At 36.0% G+C, this 23,099-nt stretch overlaps 1 protein-coding gene across 3 annotated transcripts in view; it reads right to left on the reverse strand.

Moving 5' to 3' along the window:
- Nucleotides 1-957: 957 nt before the first annotated feature.
- LOC141907200 (uncharacterized) overlaps nucleotides 958-23,099 on the reverse strand; it is a 59,673-nt gene continuing 37,531 nt past the window's right edge. For 2 of the 3 annotated variants that reach the window (XM_074796779.1, XM_074796778.1), the window contains exon 6: nucleotides 958-1,847. In XM_074796779.1, coding sequence (XP_074652880.1) covers nucleotides 1,775-1,847 — 73 coding nt within the window. In that variant the 3' untranslated portion in view covers nucleotides 958-1,774. The remainder of the gene's footprint in view (nucleotides 1,848-23,099) is intronic. The other variant, XM_074796777.1, reaches the window with a different exon arrangement.

The following is a 23,099-nucleotide window of genomic DNA, read 5'->3' on the forward strand; positions in this document are numbered from 1 at the left end:
TACAATTTAGAACAACGCTTAAGACTTAGACGGGGAATCTAGTCAGATGGTAGTCGCACAGCCTGGGATCCTGGTTTCGTCCTCCTTTTACCTGCAACGTCCTGTAATGTCCAAGAAGACCAAAAACACGATGATATATAATAGTCGTTCATTATTATTGAGAGTCCAAAACCAGAATGATTATTATAGTCTTATTATGTTGATTACAAATATTACCTATAAAATTAAGGCCTACATGATATAGGTTTCAAAACAAAAACTAATCTGCCTAAAAGATTTACACTGTACTACAAATTTAGTACAAATATTGCTTAACTCAAGTTATACGGTTTGCTTACCCGTAATGTCCAAGAAGACCAAAACACGATGATATATAATAGTCGTTCTTTATTATTGAGAGTCCAAAACCAGAATGATCCAAAAAAGTCTCTGCTGGACCTTCTTGGTTTTGGCTCCGGCTTCTTGGACCAGGCAACCGATTGGAGGGTAGAAACCAAGCTACAGTGGTGTTTACACAGGTGAAAGTTTGCCTAATAGTTTGGTCCACTAATGGCCGGACTTTTGGTTGAAGTAGTTTCCTTTAACTCTAATAAAAACACACTCGAGTCAGATGTCACTTTATATCGGAGTTGTATTGTAAACAAAGACGTGTCAACTCTGCTTGAGTATGACTGTTTTGATTTACTAGATAGTTGATATTCCAAAAGTCAGATAATATGAAATTGAATATGATGTATGAAATGGTTATTTCATACTGATAAAAATGATGCCCAATATGTGATATAAATCTTCAATAAAAAAAGGAGAAATCGTAAATAATAATTTAGTGTTGTTACACCAGTCAATCAAGAGAAGAATGAGCACAGTGTATTTTCGTCTAGTCATAGTTTAGATATATATGATAATCAGGATTTTAAACCACTGCATTTGTTTGAAGTTTTGTAGTTAAGATGAAGAAAATTAGCAAAATAAACGGCATTGGTTCTGTCCATTCAATCTTGTATGGATCAGATCTCTGAAAAACCGCCCTATCATCTCATAAGTACAGTAGAAGAACTGACCTAAGTCAGACAGCTTAAAGTCAGAAACTATTGGCATAGTCAGCCAAAGTTCCAAGGTCCCCTATTTTCAGTTCATTTTCCAATCAAAATTTGTCTCAATTCGTTCTACAAGTCGAAATTCGGCTTATTCGGCTAAAATAAACGTTCCAAAAACTTCAAAGAAATGCAATTTCCAATCTCAAAGTCAGTCGGATAATTTCTGTTTTTTCTTTAAAAGATTGTCAATGGCGCGCAGTGTCTATTATGTACCAGCAGATCGATTTTTCTGTCGACGGACACATACTTAGCATAATATGTTGATTTTAGTAGTTGGCTACAGAATAGAGTATTGACACTCAGTTGTTAGGGTTGGGGTCTTAATCTGTAACTAACCCGGATTTTTCTTAGAAAACCCCCAAAATCAAAATCGATTTAAACTCATAATCAGAATTTTTTTCAGTCTGACATTTTCCCGTCGTCCCAACGTGTCCGACTTACGCCAGTTCTACTGTATTATACAATGAATAATTTTTGGATTTAACCTGTTTGCTACCATTAGCGACCAAAATTTCTTATTTCTCGGAACTGATAATTCTAAATGAGACAAATTTCAAATAAGAACAATTTATTTCTAAAACATCCATTATTTACAACTTCTGAAACCATTGTACGGCCAAGAATCCAACCGAATATCTAATGCCCCAGCCACTCTTTATACATAACATATAACTCTGTCATTTATCGACCTTCTTTAAACTTTCTAACTTTAGTCTGAGTAGATCTAACTGTCTTTCATTTCCATTTTTTCTAAAAAGAGAAAAAGAAGAAAATATAGCTGCAAAGCAGCGATAACGGGTTTCTGCCTTGCTGGGTTAAATGCCGTACTAACCACACATTGCAACTTCGATACTATCGCCCACGGTTAAGGACCTAGGAGGAAAAATCTTTGTTTTCACAGTCCCCTGGTGGCAGTTATATGATCTAATCATGCAGGTTGGCATATCACACCAATGTCTTTGTACTTATACCAAGTTTTGCGATTTTCATGATAAACAGACCGCATTACATGCGAAAAATGGATGCTGAAAACAATTTTTCAAAATTTACGCCCCCTAGTGGTGAAAATAGGAACTAATCATGTAAGGGGTTTGTTGTATTTAGTAACCAGGTACATTTGTATCAATTTTTATAGAAATCCATTGATACCCTTAGTCGATATAGATGAAAATGCGTTTCCAGCATCATATAGGTGGCGCTACTGGAAAACCATAGGAGTTACCTTATTAAACCAAATATCAATACAAGCGTCTTGTCAAGGGCTACTGATCACTCACTGCAACCACGATGCTATCTCCAATGGTTAAGGAGCTAGGGGCAAAAATCGCATTTAGAAAATTGGGGTCCCATTTTCGAGCCCGTAGAGCCCAAACGGTTAATTGCAGATAGGGCGTGCCATTGACTTTTTTAACCTCCGGGCTGTCATGAACAAGTTTTGTTCTCGCCCGAAGCTGAAAAGTCAAAAACAAAAATTTTTCTCACAGCACTTTTTCGATGTCAGAATTTTCAAAAGTAAAACTTCCCGTGATGGGTGAACGGGGTCCCCAATCAAAAATACCAGACACCTACCTCAAGGTACATGCATTTGGTACATCTCACGTAAGTTTCAAGTAAATCCGTCAAGGAATATTGTAATGCTAGTGAAATATAGTCATCCTGGCTCTCGCGTAAAGATAGCTGCATCCATTAGCTCTACCCAGGGAAATTACTGCAAAGATTGCTTGTATATGCGGCACAAACAAGGCTATTAAAATTCCTCAGTCGCGTTCACTCGAGACTGGCCTCATTCAGTGCGCCACATATATAGTAGAAGAGATAAAAATACTAAACTAGGGGTCCAGGGACACCATGCCCACTTGGGAAGTGGTTTCAAATGCTCAACAATCTAACAATTTCAATACATAACGCCCCCTAGTTACCATATACAAAAACCAATGACCTAGAAACCAACCACAATCATAGTACACGTCAGCAGTTATGATTTTGTAATTGATTGTGATAACAAAATATGCCTCGTTACCAATTTAATATGGAAACACTAAGCTATTCTACTATTCAACGCCCCCTGGTGACTATATGGAATAACTAATGACCTTAAAAACTCACCACAATCATAGACAATGTCATGAACTACAACTTTGCAATTTATTGTGGTAACAAAACATGCATAGGTACAAATATAATATAGAAATACTAAGTTATTGTATCATTCAACGCCCCCTGGGGACTATATGGAATAACTAATGTCCTTAAAAACTCACCACAATCATAGACGATGTCATGATCTACAACTTTGCAATGGATCATGGTAACAAAATATGCCTTGGTACAAATATAATATAGCAATACTAAGTTGTTGTATTATTCAACGCCCCCTGATGGCCACATACTAAAACCAATGACCTTGAAACTCACCAAAATCATAGAACACGTTATGGGCTACAACTTTCCAATTGAATATGGTAAAAAAATATGCCTAGGTACCAATCTAATAAGGAAATACTAAGCTATTCTACTATTCAACGCCCCCCTGGTGTCTATATGGAATAACTAATGTCCTTAAAAACTCACCATATTCATGGAAGATGTCATGAGCTACAACTTTGCAATTGATTGTGGTAACAAAATATGCATAGGTACAAATATAATATAGAAATACTAAGTTATTGTAATATTCAACGCCCCCTGGTGGCCACATACAAAATCCAATGACCTTGAAACTCACCAAAATCATAGAACACGTTATGGGCTACAACTTTCCAATTGAACATAGTAACACATTATGCTTAGGTATCAATTTTATGTGGAAAAACTTTTTCCCACCTACGAATGAGTACTGATGACACCAAGATGGCCACCAATCGCGTCATAATTGGCTGATCAAAAATACCTGTCTCATGTATAAAACATCCCTTTCCAAAGAATACCCATCAAAAATTGCAATGAGAAATGGCAAACCAGCAGGAAGCTACAGGACCTAGAATTCTGGCCAAAATTTGGGCACTAAAAAGGACATAGGACGGCCATTTTAAGTCAGATCGACCCAATTTTTCTTATACTGATGGGCCCTTGGTAGATTCAAATATAAACTAAAGATTAAGGTAATTGATCAAAGCATCTTCAAAATATCCCTCGAAAACTTCGAAAATGTGTAAAAAGTAATTTGGCGAACAATGGCTGCCAGTCGGCCATCTTGAATCTGACAGGGCCAGTTTTTGGGCTGAAGATGTGTCTAGGGTAGATACACGTATAAACCAAATATCAAGACATTACCTTGAAGCGTCTTTTAAACTTCCCAAAATAACTGGATTCCGTCTACAATCGATATATCGCGTCAAGTCGACATGAATATGTCGTCATATCGTGACGTTTTCACGACAAATTTCGCTTTTTCGCCCATTTTCCACAGGACAAGCCGTCATTTGAAGACACGTCTAAATGTAAGATGAGGACGCCAGTGATATGACGACTGAGTTTCAAGTCTTCATGAATATGTGAGGAAAATGGTCGTGAAAACGAGATATGTCGTCTACACGTCACGATATGTCGACCTATTCATGGCGACTTGACGCGATATATCGACATAAATATGGCGACTTGTTGAGTTGGAACGCGACATCTCGAGGCCCTTTATCGCTTCCGTAAATATGTGATCTTTCATTAAGTAGGATCACTTGAATGATCGCTTTAACATCACTTTAAAAAAAAAGAATCTGCCAAAATGACCTTAATATTCAACACTATATCAGATTAATCGACTTCAAAATAGGCGAAAGCATAAGTCTTTATTACGTTATTAATTGGCCTAATTATTCAAAAGCTAATAAAGTGGGCGACAAAACCAGAAAAATGAATTGTCGCGGGCGATAAAACCAAAATAATCAATTGTCGCTGGCGATAAAACCAAAATATTGAATTGTCGCTGGTGATAAAACCAAAATAATGAATTGTCGCGGTTGACAAAACCAAAATTATTATTTTGTCGCGTTATTTTAGTTTTGTCATTTTGTCATAATGTCGCCCTCATTTGCATATACGTGTTTTTTTTACGCATGGCCCTTATCAGCCACCATACTAAACCTAAAGGTCGCGTAAAACTCGATAAACACTTCAAGCGACACAGCGAACGATCTCCTTTCTCCACAGCGAACGCTTAACCTAGTAGAGGCTACTAGCCTATGTAGGCCTATGTATATGCGTAGGCCTAACATCCGGACAGATTGGTCGTAGGCCTATTGAATAACAACCCACCTAAATATCGTAAATTTTGTTATGAAGTTCAATCCAATGAGTCCGTTAATAAACGCAACAATTATACTGTGTTTGTTTGAGACAGTAAAGCTCAGTACCGGTAGGGCTAAAGCCGCGTCAAACTCGATAAACACTTCAAGCGACACAGCGAACGATCCCTTTCCCCCACAGCGAACGCTTACTCCGAGTGTCAAGTGTGAGTCCAGCATACGGAAAGGATTGTGTTATATACTTGTATTTAGTAAATACCTTGTGCATTTGACAATGATCGGTATGTACTGTAGGAAATATAGAGTATTGATGGTATTGATATAGAGGTTGAAGCCCGCGGCCGAATAAAGTGATATATTCTTTTATTTTGATACCTCGTCGACATAACAGCTTTTCTCCGCTATATCTCTTCGGCGTGTTTCGTTTAGGCCTACGACTCCCCGGTACACTTATAATTTATCTTAGTAAATACACGGTTAATTTGACAAAGAAAAATAGGTATTGCTAAACTAACTGCATGACGCCCGCAGCCAAATAACTGGTAGTAATAAATTAATTTGTACTCGATTTGATTCTCATGATGAGGTGAAACTCGCAGCTGATCCCCGGAACGACGATGTAGTGACACACGTCGATTCGTCGATGTTTACGGCTCGACAGTGCTTTTAAAATCTAAAGTAAATTTCCTGTATATCGGTAATACGATTTGATGAGGAAAATGGGCTATTGTTAAAATTAGTTTTTAAAAATCGCGACAGAATGTGCAATCTTTGGGTAATAAATTTGTTAATTTATGCTTGAATTGATGTGACAAGAAACGTGCGGTAGATTTCGGAAAGAGGACTTAGAAAAACATGTCGGCTCTTTGAATGGGGCTCAATTTTCGATGTTTACGGCCCGACAGTGCTTTTGTAACGATGATTCTTCAAAATACGCACGGGGTATTTGTAGATCGAAGCGAGCTGAATGATATCAGACGGATTGTATCGACAACAGCGGCAAGGTAACAAAGCCTTTGTTCTTTTAGTAAAAATAGTGTGGAAGAAAATAATCATGATAAATATAGCTGCAAAGCAGCGATGACGGGTTTTCTGTTAAGCCATTCAGAATGATGGGAATTGTAGTAAATTGAAATATCGATACATAGAATAAAATGCATTGACAGATTCGAACCTAATATGCAACCACTGTGTAAATGTCAAATATGATTCAGCTTTGAAACTGAACATACGCGGACGTACAATCACAAATATTAATATATTTGACCAGGCATTTATTTTGGCATTCAAACATCATGATACTGTATTATCACCATCCTTAAAAATGGATCTGTCCTATTAAGAACTCATCTTAAGCACATGCTGAGCCGATAGATTGATTGAATTCACAGATAAGAACGTATTATGATTTAGAATAGATTTAAGAAGTTAATGTTTTTATTGAAATATTTGAATAAATACATATATTGTAGTGTAGATTCAATCAATAAATTATGAATTGATTTGGTCTGGGTTTCCGGCTGATGTTGATTTTGGCTTTTATGGATTACAAATTCTATAGTGATAAACAATTGATACCTGCAACATGTGTGTAAATCAAACCTATTCCACAAGTTGCGTGTGTTTCCTAATAAACGGGAGAGCCACTCTTGATCTGAGTTATTAGAACTAGGGGTCCAGGGACACCATGCCCACTTGGGAAGTGGTTCCAAATGCTCAACAATCTAACAATTCAGGTATCAAAGGTATAAAATATCCCTTTTCAAAGAATACCCATCACAAACTGCAATGAGAAATGGCAAACTCAGAATTCGGGCCAAAATTGACATTTTTGGACACTAAAAAAGGTCATAGGACGGCCATCTTGAGTCCGTATCCCAATTTTTGTTATGCTGATGGGCCCAGGGGGCATTCACATATATCCGAAAGATCAAGGTAATTGATCAAAGCATCTTCAAAATTTCCCTCAAAAAGTTCAAAAATGTGTAAAAAGTGTTGATTTTGGCGAATAACAATGGCTGCCAGTCGGCCAACTTGATTCTGACAGCCAGTTTTTGGGCTGAAGATGTGTCTAGGGTAGATACATGTGTAACCCAAATATCAAGACATTACATTGAAGCGTCTTCAAAACTTCCTAAAATAACTGATTTCTGATGACGGATGGACGACGGACGAAAAGTGAACGCAATAGCCCGCTGGGACTCAAGTCCCAAGTGGGCTAAAAAATAATGTTCATTAAGTTATAGAAATTCATTGCCTTTTTGGAGTTTCTGTAATAATATTTGTTCTGCCCTAATTTTTATTACTGTATGAACCAATGGTATGCTTTGTAAATATGATGTAATAAAATAAATTTGAATTAAATTTGAACATGAGAATCAAGCATAACTTGTGTTTTTTCAACTTGTCTTACTTGTCTTTTGTTAACAGTTCCAGAGTTTCAATTACAATCAAATCCAAATTGGCTAAAAAGTACATAGGACTAAATGAAATGAACCGTTAGTTACTGCAAACCTATTCCAGTGTTATGTCGAATCACTTTCCTTGAGTTAAAAGAATCAGATCTTCTATGGTACAACATCGGTCGAAGAGAGATATCTTGGTGTTGACGGTCCTTGACCATCTAACTTCATGCGTTTGACATTGGAATCAGCATCATACCCATTTGAACTGCAAAATATTCATACAACATGAAAACCTACAGTACATGTATACAGTAATCAAACTTTCACCGATGTTGGATATTTGAATGAACATTAGGTTTATTTCAGTATTCTAAAGCAGGAAATAATAAGCCCAATCAATAGGCCCTATTCCCATTGGAACAATTGTATAATGCATACAGCTGTACCGTACACTTATCAGTCAAGAATGGAGAAATCGGTATACCAAACCTACGAACAGCAAAATGTACAGGCCTACAATGATTTCTGGTATACAAGCCGTGACCACATTGACTATTAATGTCAGCAGGTCAGAGAAGGCCTGGCCAAATTTAATCACATGGCTCAAATCAATTAGCCTTTCTGCGTGTGAATACTTCACTGTATTGTGGGATCATTCATTTATTACGTACGCATTAGGGGAGGGGGAGGGGGAGGGGCAATTACGTACTGTAATGCTTAATGTACATGAAAAAATGGCAGATTTTGCGTACAGAGGGAGAGGGGGTTGAAATAATCAAATTTTATGCGTACGTAATAAATGAATATTCCTGTTTTAAAAATAGGCCTATCGAGTGAATTAGTACATAGACTGAATTAGACTTTAGATTAGTCCTGGCCAAATCCTATCCATGTTATAATTGCACCAGTTATAGTAACATCATTGTAGGAGGATGACCGCCGACGAGAGGGAAAAAGTTGTGTTTGTAGTACATAGGCATGGTAGGCTTGTCGTACTCACTTAATACCCGGTACTTAAAACGCTGTTGTTACCTGTACGTGACTGTACGGTGATTTCTACAGGTTAGCCGTATGTGAGTATGTTGACGCTCAGACTTGCAATATTGGGATTCGAAACCAAACGAAAAAAAAATCCAGTTGCAGTCCAGTGATTTACCCACTGTGCCACAGAACGTAACTGCAGGGTGGATGAAATTTGATTTACAAATAGCCTAGCCTCACCTAACCCAAACTCTATTCTTTCACGCATGCACGTTTGCAGATTATAGGAACTCACTTACGGCCTGTTTAGGGAACTCACGTACGGTTAACCTGTGGATATCACCGTACAGTCACTGGCACGTACGGGTAACAACTTCGTACTTAAAAAATGGTAATTGGCGGTAAAAGTGCAGATCCGCACCTCTCGTGATTGACGCAATCTGCTGAATGACAGAATCCTGGCTAAAATCTTTCTACTCTCTCTAGTGAAGATATCTTAAAATTAACCAATGGCAACGTACTGAATTGCTGACGACATTTTGAAACGAAACAATAATATTTAACGTAATTGATTGAACCGTTTACGCGGAGAGGTGCGGAGCTGCACTTTTACCGTATTGGCTACTAGAGGAACTCACGTACGGCGTTAGTAGGGAACTCACGTACGGTTAACCTGTGGAGATCACCATACAGTCACGTACGAGTAACAACTACGTACTTACTGGTATTGGCTACTATATAATAGGTCTATAGACAAATAAATACCCGTACTGCAGTAGGCTTTCTTAGCTTCCACATTGCACAACCGAACCAACTGACCAACCAGTAAATTTATTCCCAGTACGCACCAACCGGCACAGGCCTAACAACTGTTTGTCAACTGTGTGTACCGTAGTAGGCTATCGATAATCACCTGATACTTTTCTGTCGTTTGTTTTCTCTCTGAGACGAACGTAATTCTAGCAGCCCTCCGCGACTCAACGACCTTGATTTAAACTTGATCAATTCAAAATCTGTTTATTGACGCTTTTGGTTACATGAACTGATCAGCAATATACTTAAATGAAATAACCCGAATAACAAAAAATCAAAAATATTAAAGAGGTAACCAACAAATGCCCGTAAACCTGTCAGACACGCGAACGCCGGACTCGTAAACTCTTGGACTCGGACCCGGTGAGCAATAAATTCATACAAGAGCCCCAAGGGGCACAACGGCCAGCCTGTAGCATTTGAATTGATAAGTAGGCCTTTGCATTAGCAGTATACATAGTTTTAAAGGTTAAACATCCTAAAATAGTAAGTATCAGTCATTAAAGGTAGTGATGAATGTAGAAAAGTTTAAAGACATGACGTCTACCTGGAATGAAGAGGAAAGTTCAATGTATGTTTTGAGGGTCATGGACAATAGTGAATACAGGCAATGTGTGCGTAAAGCAGCGTCCAATAAACATATTAACTGTAAATAATGAATAAGTATAGACAGGATATTAATGGCAAAAGTAAATTTATTTAAAAAGAAAATAAAATGATTATTGAATGAGATTATAATTGTAATGAAAGGCATGATTGATTGAGAATTGTAATAGCAATGTAATAAAAGTATAATGTATAAAATAGACTCTTTAAAAGCTAGATTGAAATCGCATGGATGAATGTGTTTATATACATAAGTACAATAAGTTTCTGATGAGATCAACATGAACATTATAGAATGCAATGGAAAAGATATTTTTATAAAAGTGAAAACAGGTAATGTACAGTATCAAAAATACATAGTTGTGAGATCAAAAATTACATGAATTACAAAGTTACTATAAAATTTAAAAAGATGACATGTGGTAGACGTGCATGTAGCATATGAAATTGGAATCAGATTTGTTGTTCTAGATTGAATATGGGGTGACACAAGAGTTCATCTATACAATTATAAGACCGTTGTACAAATGTTTTGTACTAATTACAAGGTCAAGTAAATGAATTAAAATGCAAAATTACAAGAACTAGTGATAGTTTTGTGTTATGAAATGGTCATATATATGAATTATAGAGCATGGTGAAACTGGCAAAATCTATAAGCTTGTTGTTTTACAATGGTTGATAAATGAATAACAATTACAAATATAGCAACATATATGAAGTATGTTAGAGTCTGTTGATAATTTTACAACAAAAATTACTGTGGTAACACATCAGTAAGTAGGTCAATTGTACATAAATTCATAGTTCCAAATATAGCAACATATATGAAGTATGTTAGACTCTGTTGATAATTTTACAGCAAAAATTACTGTGGTAACACATCATAAATGTATAATAATTTTAAATATAGCAACATATATGAAGTATGTTAGACTCTGTTGATCATTTTACAGCAAAAATGACCGTGGTAACATATCAGTATGTAGTTCAATTGTACATAAATGTATAATAATTTCAAATATAGCAACATATATGAAGTATGTTAGACTCTGTTGATAATTTTACAGCAAAAATTACCGTGGTAACACATCAGCAAGTAGTTCAATTGAACATAAATGTATAACGATTTCAAATATAGCAACATATATGAAGTATGTTAGACTTTGTTGATCATTTTACAGCAAAAATTACTGTGGTAACACATCAGTATGTAGTTCAATTGTACATAAATGTATAATAATTTCGAATATAGCGAAACATATGATGTAGGTTTGAGGCTGTTGATAAACTAAAACAATAATACTTGTGGTAACACAACATTATGTAGTTCAATTGTACATAAATGTATAACAATTACAAATATTGCGACACATATGAAGTAAGGTAGTTTGTTGATAATTTTACAACTATAATTACGGTGGTAACACAGAGTGTTATAAACTAAATATTAAGTAGGCAAGCAATACACATAGTGCAGTCAAACAGGCTTAAACACATCAGTATGTAGTTCAATTGTACATAAATTTTAACAATTACAAACATTGAGAGACATATGAAGTAATTGTTATGAATGTAGTCATAATGAAGTCACAACATAAACAGTGGTTACACAAACAGGTTTATGTACATGAATATTAACAGGAAGCAGATAATTAATACTTTCAGCGCATTTTGAAATAGGTAAAACACTAAGTAACGCTGTTGATTAACAGTACATGGAAGTCTTACAGATATTTTAAATGCTCTCCATATTGAGTTCTGCACCATCAATTAAGGGTTTAATGCTAGTTACCACATTTGAAGCATTAAATGTATATAGTATGTGCTCGGATAGCAAGAAGTGGGTTTCTATTTGTTCGATGTTCATTGCATCAATGTCAGGTGCAAATGATTTTAGATAGTTACTTAGGGTTGGTTCAAATACTGCAAGTTTATAAGTGATATTCGAGTCCATGATATTTATTTTTGCTCGAATATTAGCCACAATGTTTGTGGTTTTTTGTCTCATATGACAGTTGACACACTTAAATGTTGGTTTTTGAAGGAGGCTACTGTCAACCTCTTTTTTGCAACTATTGCAAGATTTTTTGATGGTGATGGAAATTTCAGTAACTTCGCCTGATATCGTTGAAAATTGTTGGTCTATAGGTTTCTTGTCAACTACATCTGTTAATTCAGCACAAGGTGTTATCGTAGTTGAAGTTGTTGTTGATAAATGTCTAATGTTCAAATATTCCTTGATGGAGATTGGCGAAAAAGTGTATGAGTCAAGAAGGTTGATTTTTTCAATAGAATTTCCCCAAACAACTACAGCTATTGAACCTGTTTTGTCACTCAGAGCATATTTAATCATGGGACAGGGTTTACCTCTAACCATTTCATCAGATTTAGGTTGTAGGAGATGGGTAATTTTACCTGTTACAGTTATCTGAAAAATATAGAAAGTAAGGTATAATATAAATGTTATTTCATTTGGTATAGGCATAATATATACAGATTTGAGGATATGTACAAACAATTGCAATGTATTGAAAGGAAATTTGGCTTACTAAGATGAACTTAAAAGATGGAATATATCAAGTTTTAAGTTGAATTGATTAACTGGTGCAGCTGCAGGTGTATGAATGTAGGGTATGAGAACTGAATTTAGAGAAAACATTAATGCAAATTATATAATGGGCAGAAAAGTGAAAGTTATATATTTGGTAGGATGGGGAAAGGTGTAATAGCATAGGAAGTGTCAGTGGTAGAAGTAGAGGGAGCAAGAAATAAAACAAGTGGAGACTGCACTCACCGTATCATTAACTTTTTGGTTTTTAATGTCACCAATAGTAACAGTTGAATATGTTTGTTTAGCAGGTAATCGAAAGTCAAACGTCAGTTTGTCGTTTAGAAATTCTATTTGTGAATTGGCTTGACACTTGATGTCTAAAGCTGATTTCTTGAATCCAGGAACAAAGTTGATATTGCGAATTTTGATAGGTGATCTGAAAGTACAAATCAACACAAAAGTCAAGGTATAAAGGTATTAAGGAACAATGAATAATATTTGTAGTGATAATTATAGAACACAGAAGTAGGGCATACAACACTAGTGAGTGGACATAGTATATCAAATATGGGCACAAAGAGAAACATGTTAAACATTGTGTAAAAGGTATGAATAGGAAATAGAAAAAAAGTCAGTTGACATACTTCATAGTTTGTGCTGATTTGAATTGCTGATGTAAACGAGTATTGAATGATACGACGTCAGTGAACTCGTTTTCATTGGTTTGAATCTTTGCGTTGAAATACGTGTTATTATTACAACTTCTTTTGATAGGTGAGGTTTCGTGCACAAAGCCCTCAGTCTCGTAATTTCTTTTTTTGTCAGTCATAGCGATCTGAAAGATAAAATTAACTGATAAAAAGATGAAATATGGGTAGACTGAAGAAGACGAAAGTAGATAGGAATGTAAGTAAGAGGTGGGGGAGGGGGTGGTGAGGGTTATCGCAATACGGGACAAGGGGTAGGCATTATGATTTGGAGTACCAAGAAAATATAAGGAAATGTTTCAGGTGCAACCAAGTGTAATCGACTATGGAGTGCATGTTGGAAGATGTGAATTTTAGTGGGTACAACCAGCTGCTCAATAGTAAAACGTGGGGAACTACAAATTGAAAGTTGCAGTTGCTGGCATACATTGACAAATTCAAGCAACTGGTTGTTTCAAGGCAGTTCCTCTTATAAGCACAAAACTGCCTTGCAACTAGATCTTCGAGTTTGTTAGTTGATGTATGGTAGGTTGATTACCTTTACAGATTAAAATTAGAATTACCTCATGAATGTATAAAGACCATCCATTATCACAACAATACTAACAAATCATAATAATTACTATAACATAAATAGTTAAATAATAGGTAAATAATTGGTTGTGATAGTAGTCAGCATAAGGTGCAAAAAGATGCATCTCCCAGCAGCAGGTGTTGTGTTTAGTACATACAATGTAGCGCAAGATATGTTATTATGGACAGATATAGTTAGGAACCCAAGAAAGCATGTGGTGGTAAGACCAAGTGCATTGAATAATGTTACATTGGGAATTGATATTAGTAAATGCAAGATCAATTCTTGTATTTTGTTCAGTAGTTTTGTCAGAAGGAAGTAACTTAAGATGCGATGCTTTTTCAATCTTTGAGATTTTATCAGTATTTACTTGGTTATCAGCATCAATATTGAAATCGCCAATGATTAAAACATTATCATGCATCTGGAAATGTAGAGTAATATCACTCAGTTTCATTAGGAAATTAGTGAGAGTACAATTTGGAGCTTTGTAGAGAATAACTAGCTTAAGAAGTAAATTGTTGCTAAGTACATTTAGTACAGAAGCCTCAAATTCATTAGTTGAGTGATGTGTGATATCCATAACGATAATATTAGACTGTATAAATGACAAGCCCATGGAAAGGGCGATGGGTAGAGTGAGATACTTGTTGATCGTTTCGGTGTAACGTGAATCCAGGTATAGCATAAGTATCATTGAAATCTGAGTGGGTCAACCTTGATTCACATAAACCTATAATGTCAGCAGCTATGAAATTAGGGTCACTTTTCATGTCATTGAAATGTTGAAACAATGATTGTGCATTGTGGAATACCAGTTTCAGTTGATTGTCAGCTTCGTAATAAACAGGATTATAGCATATTTTAAGAGCTTGTGTGGAACACAATCTTTTCATTTCTTGAACAACGGTTTCATCGACAGAAATTTTGTGCTCATTCAGATTCAGAGTGTGTAGTCCATTTATATTCCTGACACGGCTCAATGCTACATAGTGGGCATGTTTCATTTTACGGTTACCCAAGTCAACAACTATGTTTGAAACAGTATCAGCTTGAGATTTATGAATTGTTTTTGCAGCACTTTGTTTTAGAGGAAACTGTGAACGTACAATTGTGACATAGTTTCTAGTTGCAAAAAAGTTTCGTTTCATAGCAAATATGGGAGTCCATTTTGAATCTATTGTGGTGTTATAGTAATGTCTGTATTGCTTTCTAGTTTCTGCACCTATTGAGCTTTCATAGAAATCCACCCATAAAATGCTAGGTTTATTACTCTGAGTTTGATAGTCAATTTTTTTCAAGAGGCAAGAGGTACCATTTGTAATTCCATCTTCAACATTTATATTGACTGTTGTTTCATAAACTAGATCAATTGCTAAATACACTTTATGAGACAAATTAGCTGTAGCTGACATTTTTGATGATAATGTTTTCAATATTTTCAATTTAGTTTCTTGAGCCAGGTCACCCAATACTATATCATGAGATTCAACTTCAACCTTTTGAGTAGATGATAATTGGTAGACAACTGTATTGTAACTATCAACAGCCAAGTTTGTTGGGTATAAATGTACTATAGATGACAAGTTAGATGAATCCGTAATAATTCTGGTTTTAAGAAGTTTGATATCTTCTTCAGAATGTTTACATTCTCTTAGCCTGTTAAGTAGTGCAGCAAATTGAAGGTCATCTTTTTGTCTCATTATTTGAGTCAATTCCTTCATTGTGAAATATTCTTGCCATAAGTTAGTAGCAAGGCTACCATATGGTTGGTTGAGGTCTTTAAATATCCAGCTGTCCAGTACAGGAGGCAATTGAAACAGGTCACCACAAAGCACTATATGTATATTGCCAAATGGATTTTTATTGCACTTGATTTCTTCTAATCGCAAGTTTATGAAATTAAACAGTTTGTTTCCAACCATGGAAAACTCATCAATGATAAGCACTTGTAATTTGGCATATTTGGCTTGCAATGTATTTAAATGGTCACTACTTAATGGCTTGTAAGCATAACCTCTGTTTGGATCTATCTTTAGTGCATGGTGTAAAGTTGTTCCTTTCACTATGTGTGCAGCTTTACCAGTTGGTGCGCATATGAGTCTTTTACAAATACTGGGGTCTTCCCCTTCATTTGATCCTAAGTAGCGATGAAGTGCTTGAAACAATGTTTGAATACAAAGTGACTTTCCAACACCTGCGCCTCCTGACAGAATAGCGTGAAGTGGCTCACGTTTAGTTTTAATCCATGTGAGAATGTGGGTAAAGAATTCATGCTGGTCACGATTTAGTGATTGCACCATTTTTCTGTATTCAACATCTGGTACACGTGAACTGATAGGATCAAGTGAGATGGAATAGGAGCTTAGAGGTAATCCAATGTCATGACCAATGTCATATTGTTCATGTTGAGCAAGTGTTGGGTGAAAGAAACTATATTGGTCACTGTCAGAAGAATTTGTAAGCAAATCTTCAGCATCCTGTTGAACAGAATCAGGAGCTATATCACAGTACTCTAAATTGTCATTTTGGACAAGATCAACAGCTTCATCCAATACTTGGGAGGAAGTGAATTCATATTCATTTTGCTTTTGCATAATGGTTGTGGTTTGTTGTAAGTGTTCATAATGTTGTACATGGTCTAAGAATTGGGCCTTGATATCAGTGTGTTCACAACGCCAAGGGTGGTAAAGCAGTATCTTTTCTCTTGCACAATTGTCAGGATCTAATGATTGATTGTAACGCACATATCTTATAATGCGCTGCACCTTTCGAGATTTGATTGTTATTGATGGTAATGAAATATTGACTAAATCACCTGAGCAACAGTCAGCAGGTAGTGTATGCGATTCTGTATCATCAAGGTTGTCATCATAGATATCTTGTTCTTGGTTATGGAGATAATGTATGTTAAGTTTAGATACGTAGTCAGCTAAGCACCAATTGTTGAGCTGTTTAGGACGCTTTGAGTACCTCGTAATAATATTACCAGCTTCTATGTCTGTAGAGTTAGGGTCTAATTTTTCAAGGTTTTCTTTCGATTTAATCAGGAGAGTACGCTCATGAGGTGGAGATGTAGGAATAAAAGCAACGTCCCGAGTAGCTCTAGAAAGAGGCAATTGCAGAGTGAGGTAAACAGCTTCTTGAGCGCTAATTTCACAAGCATTTAGGAACTTATTGCCTATGTGACGAACTTGTTGCTGCAGAGATTTGTTTTCACTATGTGCTTCTTTCGATGCTTTGTCCAATAAAAGGCTCATTCCACGCTGGCTTTTGGTAATGTAAGCCACCATATAAGTAGCAACAGCATAAGGGTCAAGGATCATTTGTATATCGTGATTTGCATTCCAACAACATAGTAGATTTCTCATATATGGGTTAATCCTAACGTCACAAGGTTGCCTTTGCAAGAAAATTTTAGTGCTTTTCAAGGAGCTTTGTATGGCTTTGAGATAATCTTCTTCAGACATTTGGAGTTCTTTCAAAAGGTCAAGAAATGACAGGTTTGAGCTAGTTTCAAGAGAGTCTAATTTCTGTTTGATAAGATTGTAATAAGTCATATATTTTTCTTTTTCTGCAGATGTCTTACACTGTAGAGGATGAAGTATCAAGGTTTTGGGCAATGGTGGCATTGGGAAATTGAAACGACAAATTGGGTGACCATTTTTTCGGCATGTCCTTGAATGTTTATGTTTCTGAAGGTTTAGACATTCAACAGAAATTGGATCAGCAATCTGAGAGCTGCAAGACACATATTTGTCTACAAAATCAATGACAATTGAATCATCGTCAATTCCATAGTGTGGAGCATCTTGGGTCCAAATAAGCATATGTATATGAGGACTTCCTCGATGTTGGAATTCTACACGGTAGAAATAGTCAGTGCATTTTCCAAGGGGATTGGCAGAGCTTTTAAGCACTATGTTGATAAACTGTTGACAGCGATAATCAAAGTAACGGGCACATGTTACAGGATCTTGTTGAATTAAGCGAGTTCACTGTGTCCAAGACATTGATTCTATTTCTTCATCTGTGTAAAGTGTCTTGTTGACTAATTGACCTAAGATTCTTATTAATTCTACCCATCTAGTGTCAGCAGCTGACAACGAAATGAACCAGGTCGGTAAACCTAATTGTCTAATCATTGCAAAGACATCCTTTTTTCTCTTTTCAAGGTAAGTAGGTGAATTTCTGACAGTTTTAAAGATACGGTAACCCTCATCTAGCTGTACCAATGAAGATATACAAGATTTATCTAGAACGCTTCTTGCAGTAATTGTCCTGTCAACAATTTTGCATCTTCGTAATGCAAGACTGACTTTATCAGTTAATTGTTTGAGCTGAAGTTTTTTTGTCTTGAAAAAAAGATTAGGAACCGATTTAGCAACACGACGATCAACATTGCGTAGCTCCCATTTACAGATTTCACTGTAATGGACTGGTCTGATTCTGTCTTTGTTTTCAATTCTACTTTGGCCACAGTATATAGAAGGAAATGCTAATATTTCAGCATTAGGATCTTGGTATAAAGAGATGGGAGAACTGTGTTCACCTGGAGCAATTTGAAGATAGCTACTGATATCGGGCATACAAGTATCAAGAAGAGTTTCCAATGTTCCTGGTACATCTGATTCGTCAATTTCACTGAAATTATCATCATCAGTTGTAGAATTTTCATTTGTCGTAACAAGATCATGGTCAATAGAATCATCATCAATGTCAGATTGAGAGATAGAATTTGATTCTTTTAATCGAGTCATCCAAGTTTCATCAATTTCAATGTTTGATTCTTTGTACAAAGTACTATTTTCTAGAAGCCAATGAATAGCTGATACGACCATTAAAGGACGAACGTTTTCAGAAAAAACATTGGATTTGTAAGCCAGTTTCCTTTTCAGCTGTACTGGTATCGTGTCTATATTATTGTGTGCTCTGGGTAAAGTATGGATAATTTCTTGTAAATCGTTAGGGACATTAACTACCATTCCTTTGATACAATGTTGTTGACCACGTGGAAGTTCTCTAATTTGCATGAAAGGTATTCGTAGAGCTATCAAGCGCTCTTCAAGTGGTTCTAAGTTTAGTTCAGGTGGTTTAACAGGAAAACACATTCCGTTCACCAAGGACAACTTAGGAATTTTATTGAGTTTAATATCATTGTAGCAGGTGATACAAATCCATTCTGAAGCGTTTGCAGATACATAGTTAGTCAAACAATTACGAGGAAACGATGAAGGAACTTTTTTAACTGAATGTTGAAACCATGTTTGATGGCACGATGAACAAACATATATACGGCCATCTTTTATTTTCTTCCGGAATTCTATGATGGGTAATGTCAAATCTGTCGGATTACTCATTTCAGGAAGAGAGTCAAAGGTTGATGCTAATATTTCAACATATGGCATATCATTCATGGTATTACAGTTGTGCAATATTTTGGGTATGTTGGTGCTAGAAATAGGAAATTCCTGTGAAGGTGTTGCTTTAAGTTTTCTCTTTTTACTTAGTGAATCATGGTCATGTATTATGTTCATTTTTCGTTTTCTAAGTTGTCGCCGCTTGTCATTGTTCTTATTTTTGAACGATTCATCTTTCAATAGCTCTCTTTTGCGTATTCGATTCCTAAATTTGATTAATTGCTTACAACTTTGTTTAATATTCTGGTCACTAAAGTATTGTTGTAATCCATGGAAGCATGTTCTTTGTTGTTGTGGATGCAAAGTAATAGGTTGAATTTCATAGTTGACGACAGACTGGTTAAAAGCAGGTGCATATATAGTACAGATAAAATGACTCAATGTTTCTATACTTGAGAAGTACAGCAAGGCTGCAGAACCATCTTGAACAGGCAGACCATTGGCATCACGAGAATGGGAATCAAAAAGACATAGTCTGTTTGACATGTCTTTGAATACAGATATAGCATAACTATCAATTATCAATAATGCAGAGGTAACGATTTTTAAGGAATTGGACAATGCAGTAGTGAATTCATTGTTGCATCTGTTAGATGTGGTTGTCATAGAACCAGTTGTATTATTTAACAAGTTCATAGTAAAAGAAGCTTCACTAAGAGATATGGTGGACGGCAATTCATCAAATGAGAGATAAGAATGTGAAGATGTCTTTCTAACTGTTTTGTATAAGCTATCTCCTTCAATTAATACGTGGTCTAATAAATTTTGCGAATGGATTTTAGATGACTGAAGCAAGCAGACAGCTACAAGAGCATTACATGTACACTGTCTGCCTATCGATTCAACAGTAAAGATGGGACTGGCTTGATGAAAACTTGCCAACAGACATTGAACAATGCATGTATTTTCAATTGATGGGTGCTCACAAAGAGAGCAAGATACATATTCAGTATGTAAAAGTGAATCCTCGGAAGGATTCTTATCATTTGAAAATGTATTTGAATTGGAGGAACATGCAACCTCCTGCAGTTTTTGAGGGGCTGCAACCCTGTGCATGTTTGAAGATCTGTGTGAATGTATCTGTAAAAAAGGAATTAAATGTAACATCATTACAACATTTTTTCATAGAAAGGGCATATCATACAGAAGGGTGCAGAATGAAGTAACTGACTTTTGCAACATTCTTTATGCGACAAGAATTTTTTTTGCGAGGCATATTGTTTTTCAGATTTTGAATTAATGTCTAAAATGAACGGAATGACATTAGGACATAATAGTAGTGCACGAAGTGAAATTACTGGGGTATATAGATTCGGTCTCAGAAGAAGAACACTACGTGGATAAGTTAACTGTTCATATTATAACTGTTTCTATTTTTCTGTGATGATGCTAAATAGATATTACCTATAATACAATTCATTCAATTGATATCAATTGTGAATCCTTGACTGCCTTTCAGGTTGTATTTAAATGATGGAGATGTAGTACGATTCCCTCTGGTTGCATGTAATTAGGATTTAAAATGTTTGAAAGAGCTATGTTTTTGACGTAGAGTCAAATCAGGGCCAAATTTGGTTTTCGTAGCTAGTCGACTAGTGGTCGAAACTAATAACCGAATGCGCTTGATTTTGGAAGTATTTCCAGAAATTAATTCCGATTAACGGACATTATGTTTCACCTAGTTTGATTAACTCCGAAAACCAAAGGTTGCTCAGGCTGGGGGAATGGTGTGTATAGAACAAGATTTAGACCACACAGAAACACCTGTGTCTCACAGGGAAGAAAGTCACCATAGAAGAAAAATCCAGAAAATTAAAAGTTATACATCTGCCCGATGTTGTGAGCACCGAAGGCGCGAAGCAACCCCTGGGGGTTTTTGGGGTTTCGGCCCAAGGAAATTTTTGAAATTAAAAGCGTTTTCCTAACACTTAAGAGCAATCTTGAGCCCATGAACAATCACCATATTTGGAAATTAATGTCCATTTCCAATGCGGCACGTCCACATTTCACTAACAATCAGCGTCTCAAGCAGTGGAGGTGGAACCCCTAAATAAGTGAACATAGTGCGCTGTGCTACTCGAATGACTGTATTGATAAAGACATGACGCTATGTTTTCTCACTATACATATGAGGTCACGTCACACAGGTGCACGGCTATCGCGGAAAGATCAATAATTGTAACAAAAGGAAATTAGACACTTGTTAAACGTCTGTAAAACAAAATAAATGTTGTCCGGTCTGCGGCGCTATTACGGCCACTGGGACCAACAAACTTTGGAATAAACCCTAACCCCCCTCACATTTTCTCATCGTTTTTACGCTTTTCAGAAAATGACCTTGGGCTTGAAAAATCCAGAATTCTGGATAAATCCGGAAAACTTTCCTCCCTGGTCTCAGGAGGACAATCATTGAAAGAGGTAGGTAGGGAAATTTATCAAAAAAAGGTTTAAAAGTGTTCTGTGATAGGTGCGAGGTCACTGAAACTTTAGATAGGACTAAATAACCAGTAAACAACTGACTGGCGGTTGTAGAATGTAGATAGTGCGCTGTGCTACTCGAATGACTGTATTGATAAAGACATGACGTTATGTTTTCTCACTATACATATGAGGTCACGTCACACAGGTGCACGGCTATCGCGGAAAGATCAATAATTGTAACAAAAGGAAATTAGACACTTGTTAAACGTCTGTAAAACAAAATAAATGTCCGGTCTGCGGCGCTATTACGGCCACTGGGACCAACAAACTTTGGAATAAACCCTAACCCCCCTCACATTTTCTCATCGTTTTTACGCTTTTCAGAAAATGACCTTGGGCTTGAAAAATCCAGAATTCTGGATAAATCCGGAAAACTTTCCTCCCTGGTCTCAGGAGGACAATCATTGAAAGAGGTAGGTAGGGAAATTTATCAAAAAAAGGTTTAAAAGTGTTCTGTGATAGGTGCGAGGTCACTGAAACTTTAGATAGGACTAAATAACCAGTAAACAACTGACTGGCAGTTGTAGAATGTAGAGCTTTGCAATCAGTTGGCCATAAGTATTTTGTAGAAAAGTGTCATCCAAAAATTTGAAATATGAATGGTAGGTAATATATAACTTTGAAATAACAGATATTGAAATTGAGCTCGAGGAAAATGGTTTTATATAGATGAGGCCTCAGAATATTGTGATCTGAATGTGTGATATTGCGACACTAAACATTAGTTTGTTGGCACTGGAGATGTATATGTTGAATTGAAGTACATCACATGTTTTGAATTGATTTGAACTATGCTCACGTTATTAGTCATATATAAATGTTGAACATGTAATTTAGTATGTTATCTCCTACTTGAGATCAGTTTATTAGGTCTTTAAATGTTTAAAACAAAAAACCCTGACCAATTTTAGGCCTATTCACTGCCTGATGAATAGTTGAAAATGAATAATAATAAATTAAATTCAACAGATACTAACTAGCATGACAAACATGCCATGGTCTCATTCAGCAAAAAAATTTGTCAACATCAATCTAAGTATAAAAGGGAAGTAGTAGTAGCTCAGCTTATAAAATATTTAGCTGACATGCAATCATATATCCATAATAATCCCTTAATGTCGTCAAGAAATCAACATGCTTGGATTCTACATTGATAATCTCTCAAGAATGGCATCAAATATAAATTGGAAATACATTCAAAAAATATCACAGAAATAGCA

Source organism: Tubulanus polymorphus, chromosome 6 (genome assembly GCF_964204645.1).
Source record: "Tubulanus polymorphus chromosome 6, tnTubPoly1.2, whole genome shotgun sequence".
Classification (NCBI taxonomy): Eukaryota; Metazoa; Nemertea; class Palaeonemertea; order Tubulaniformes; family Tubulanidae; genus Tubulanus; species Tubulanus polymorphus.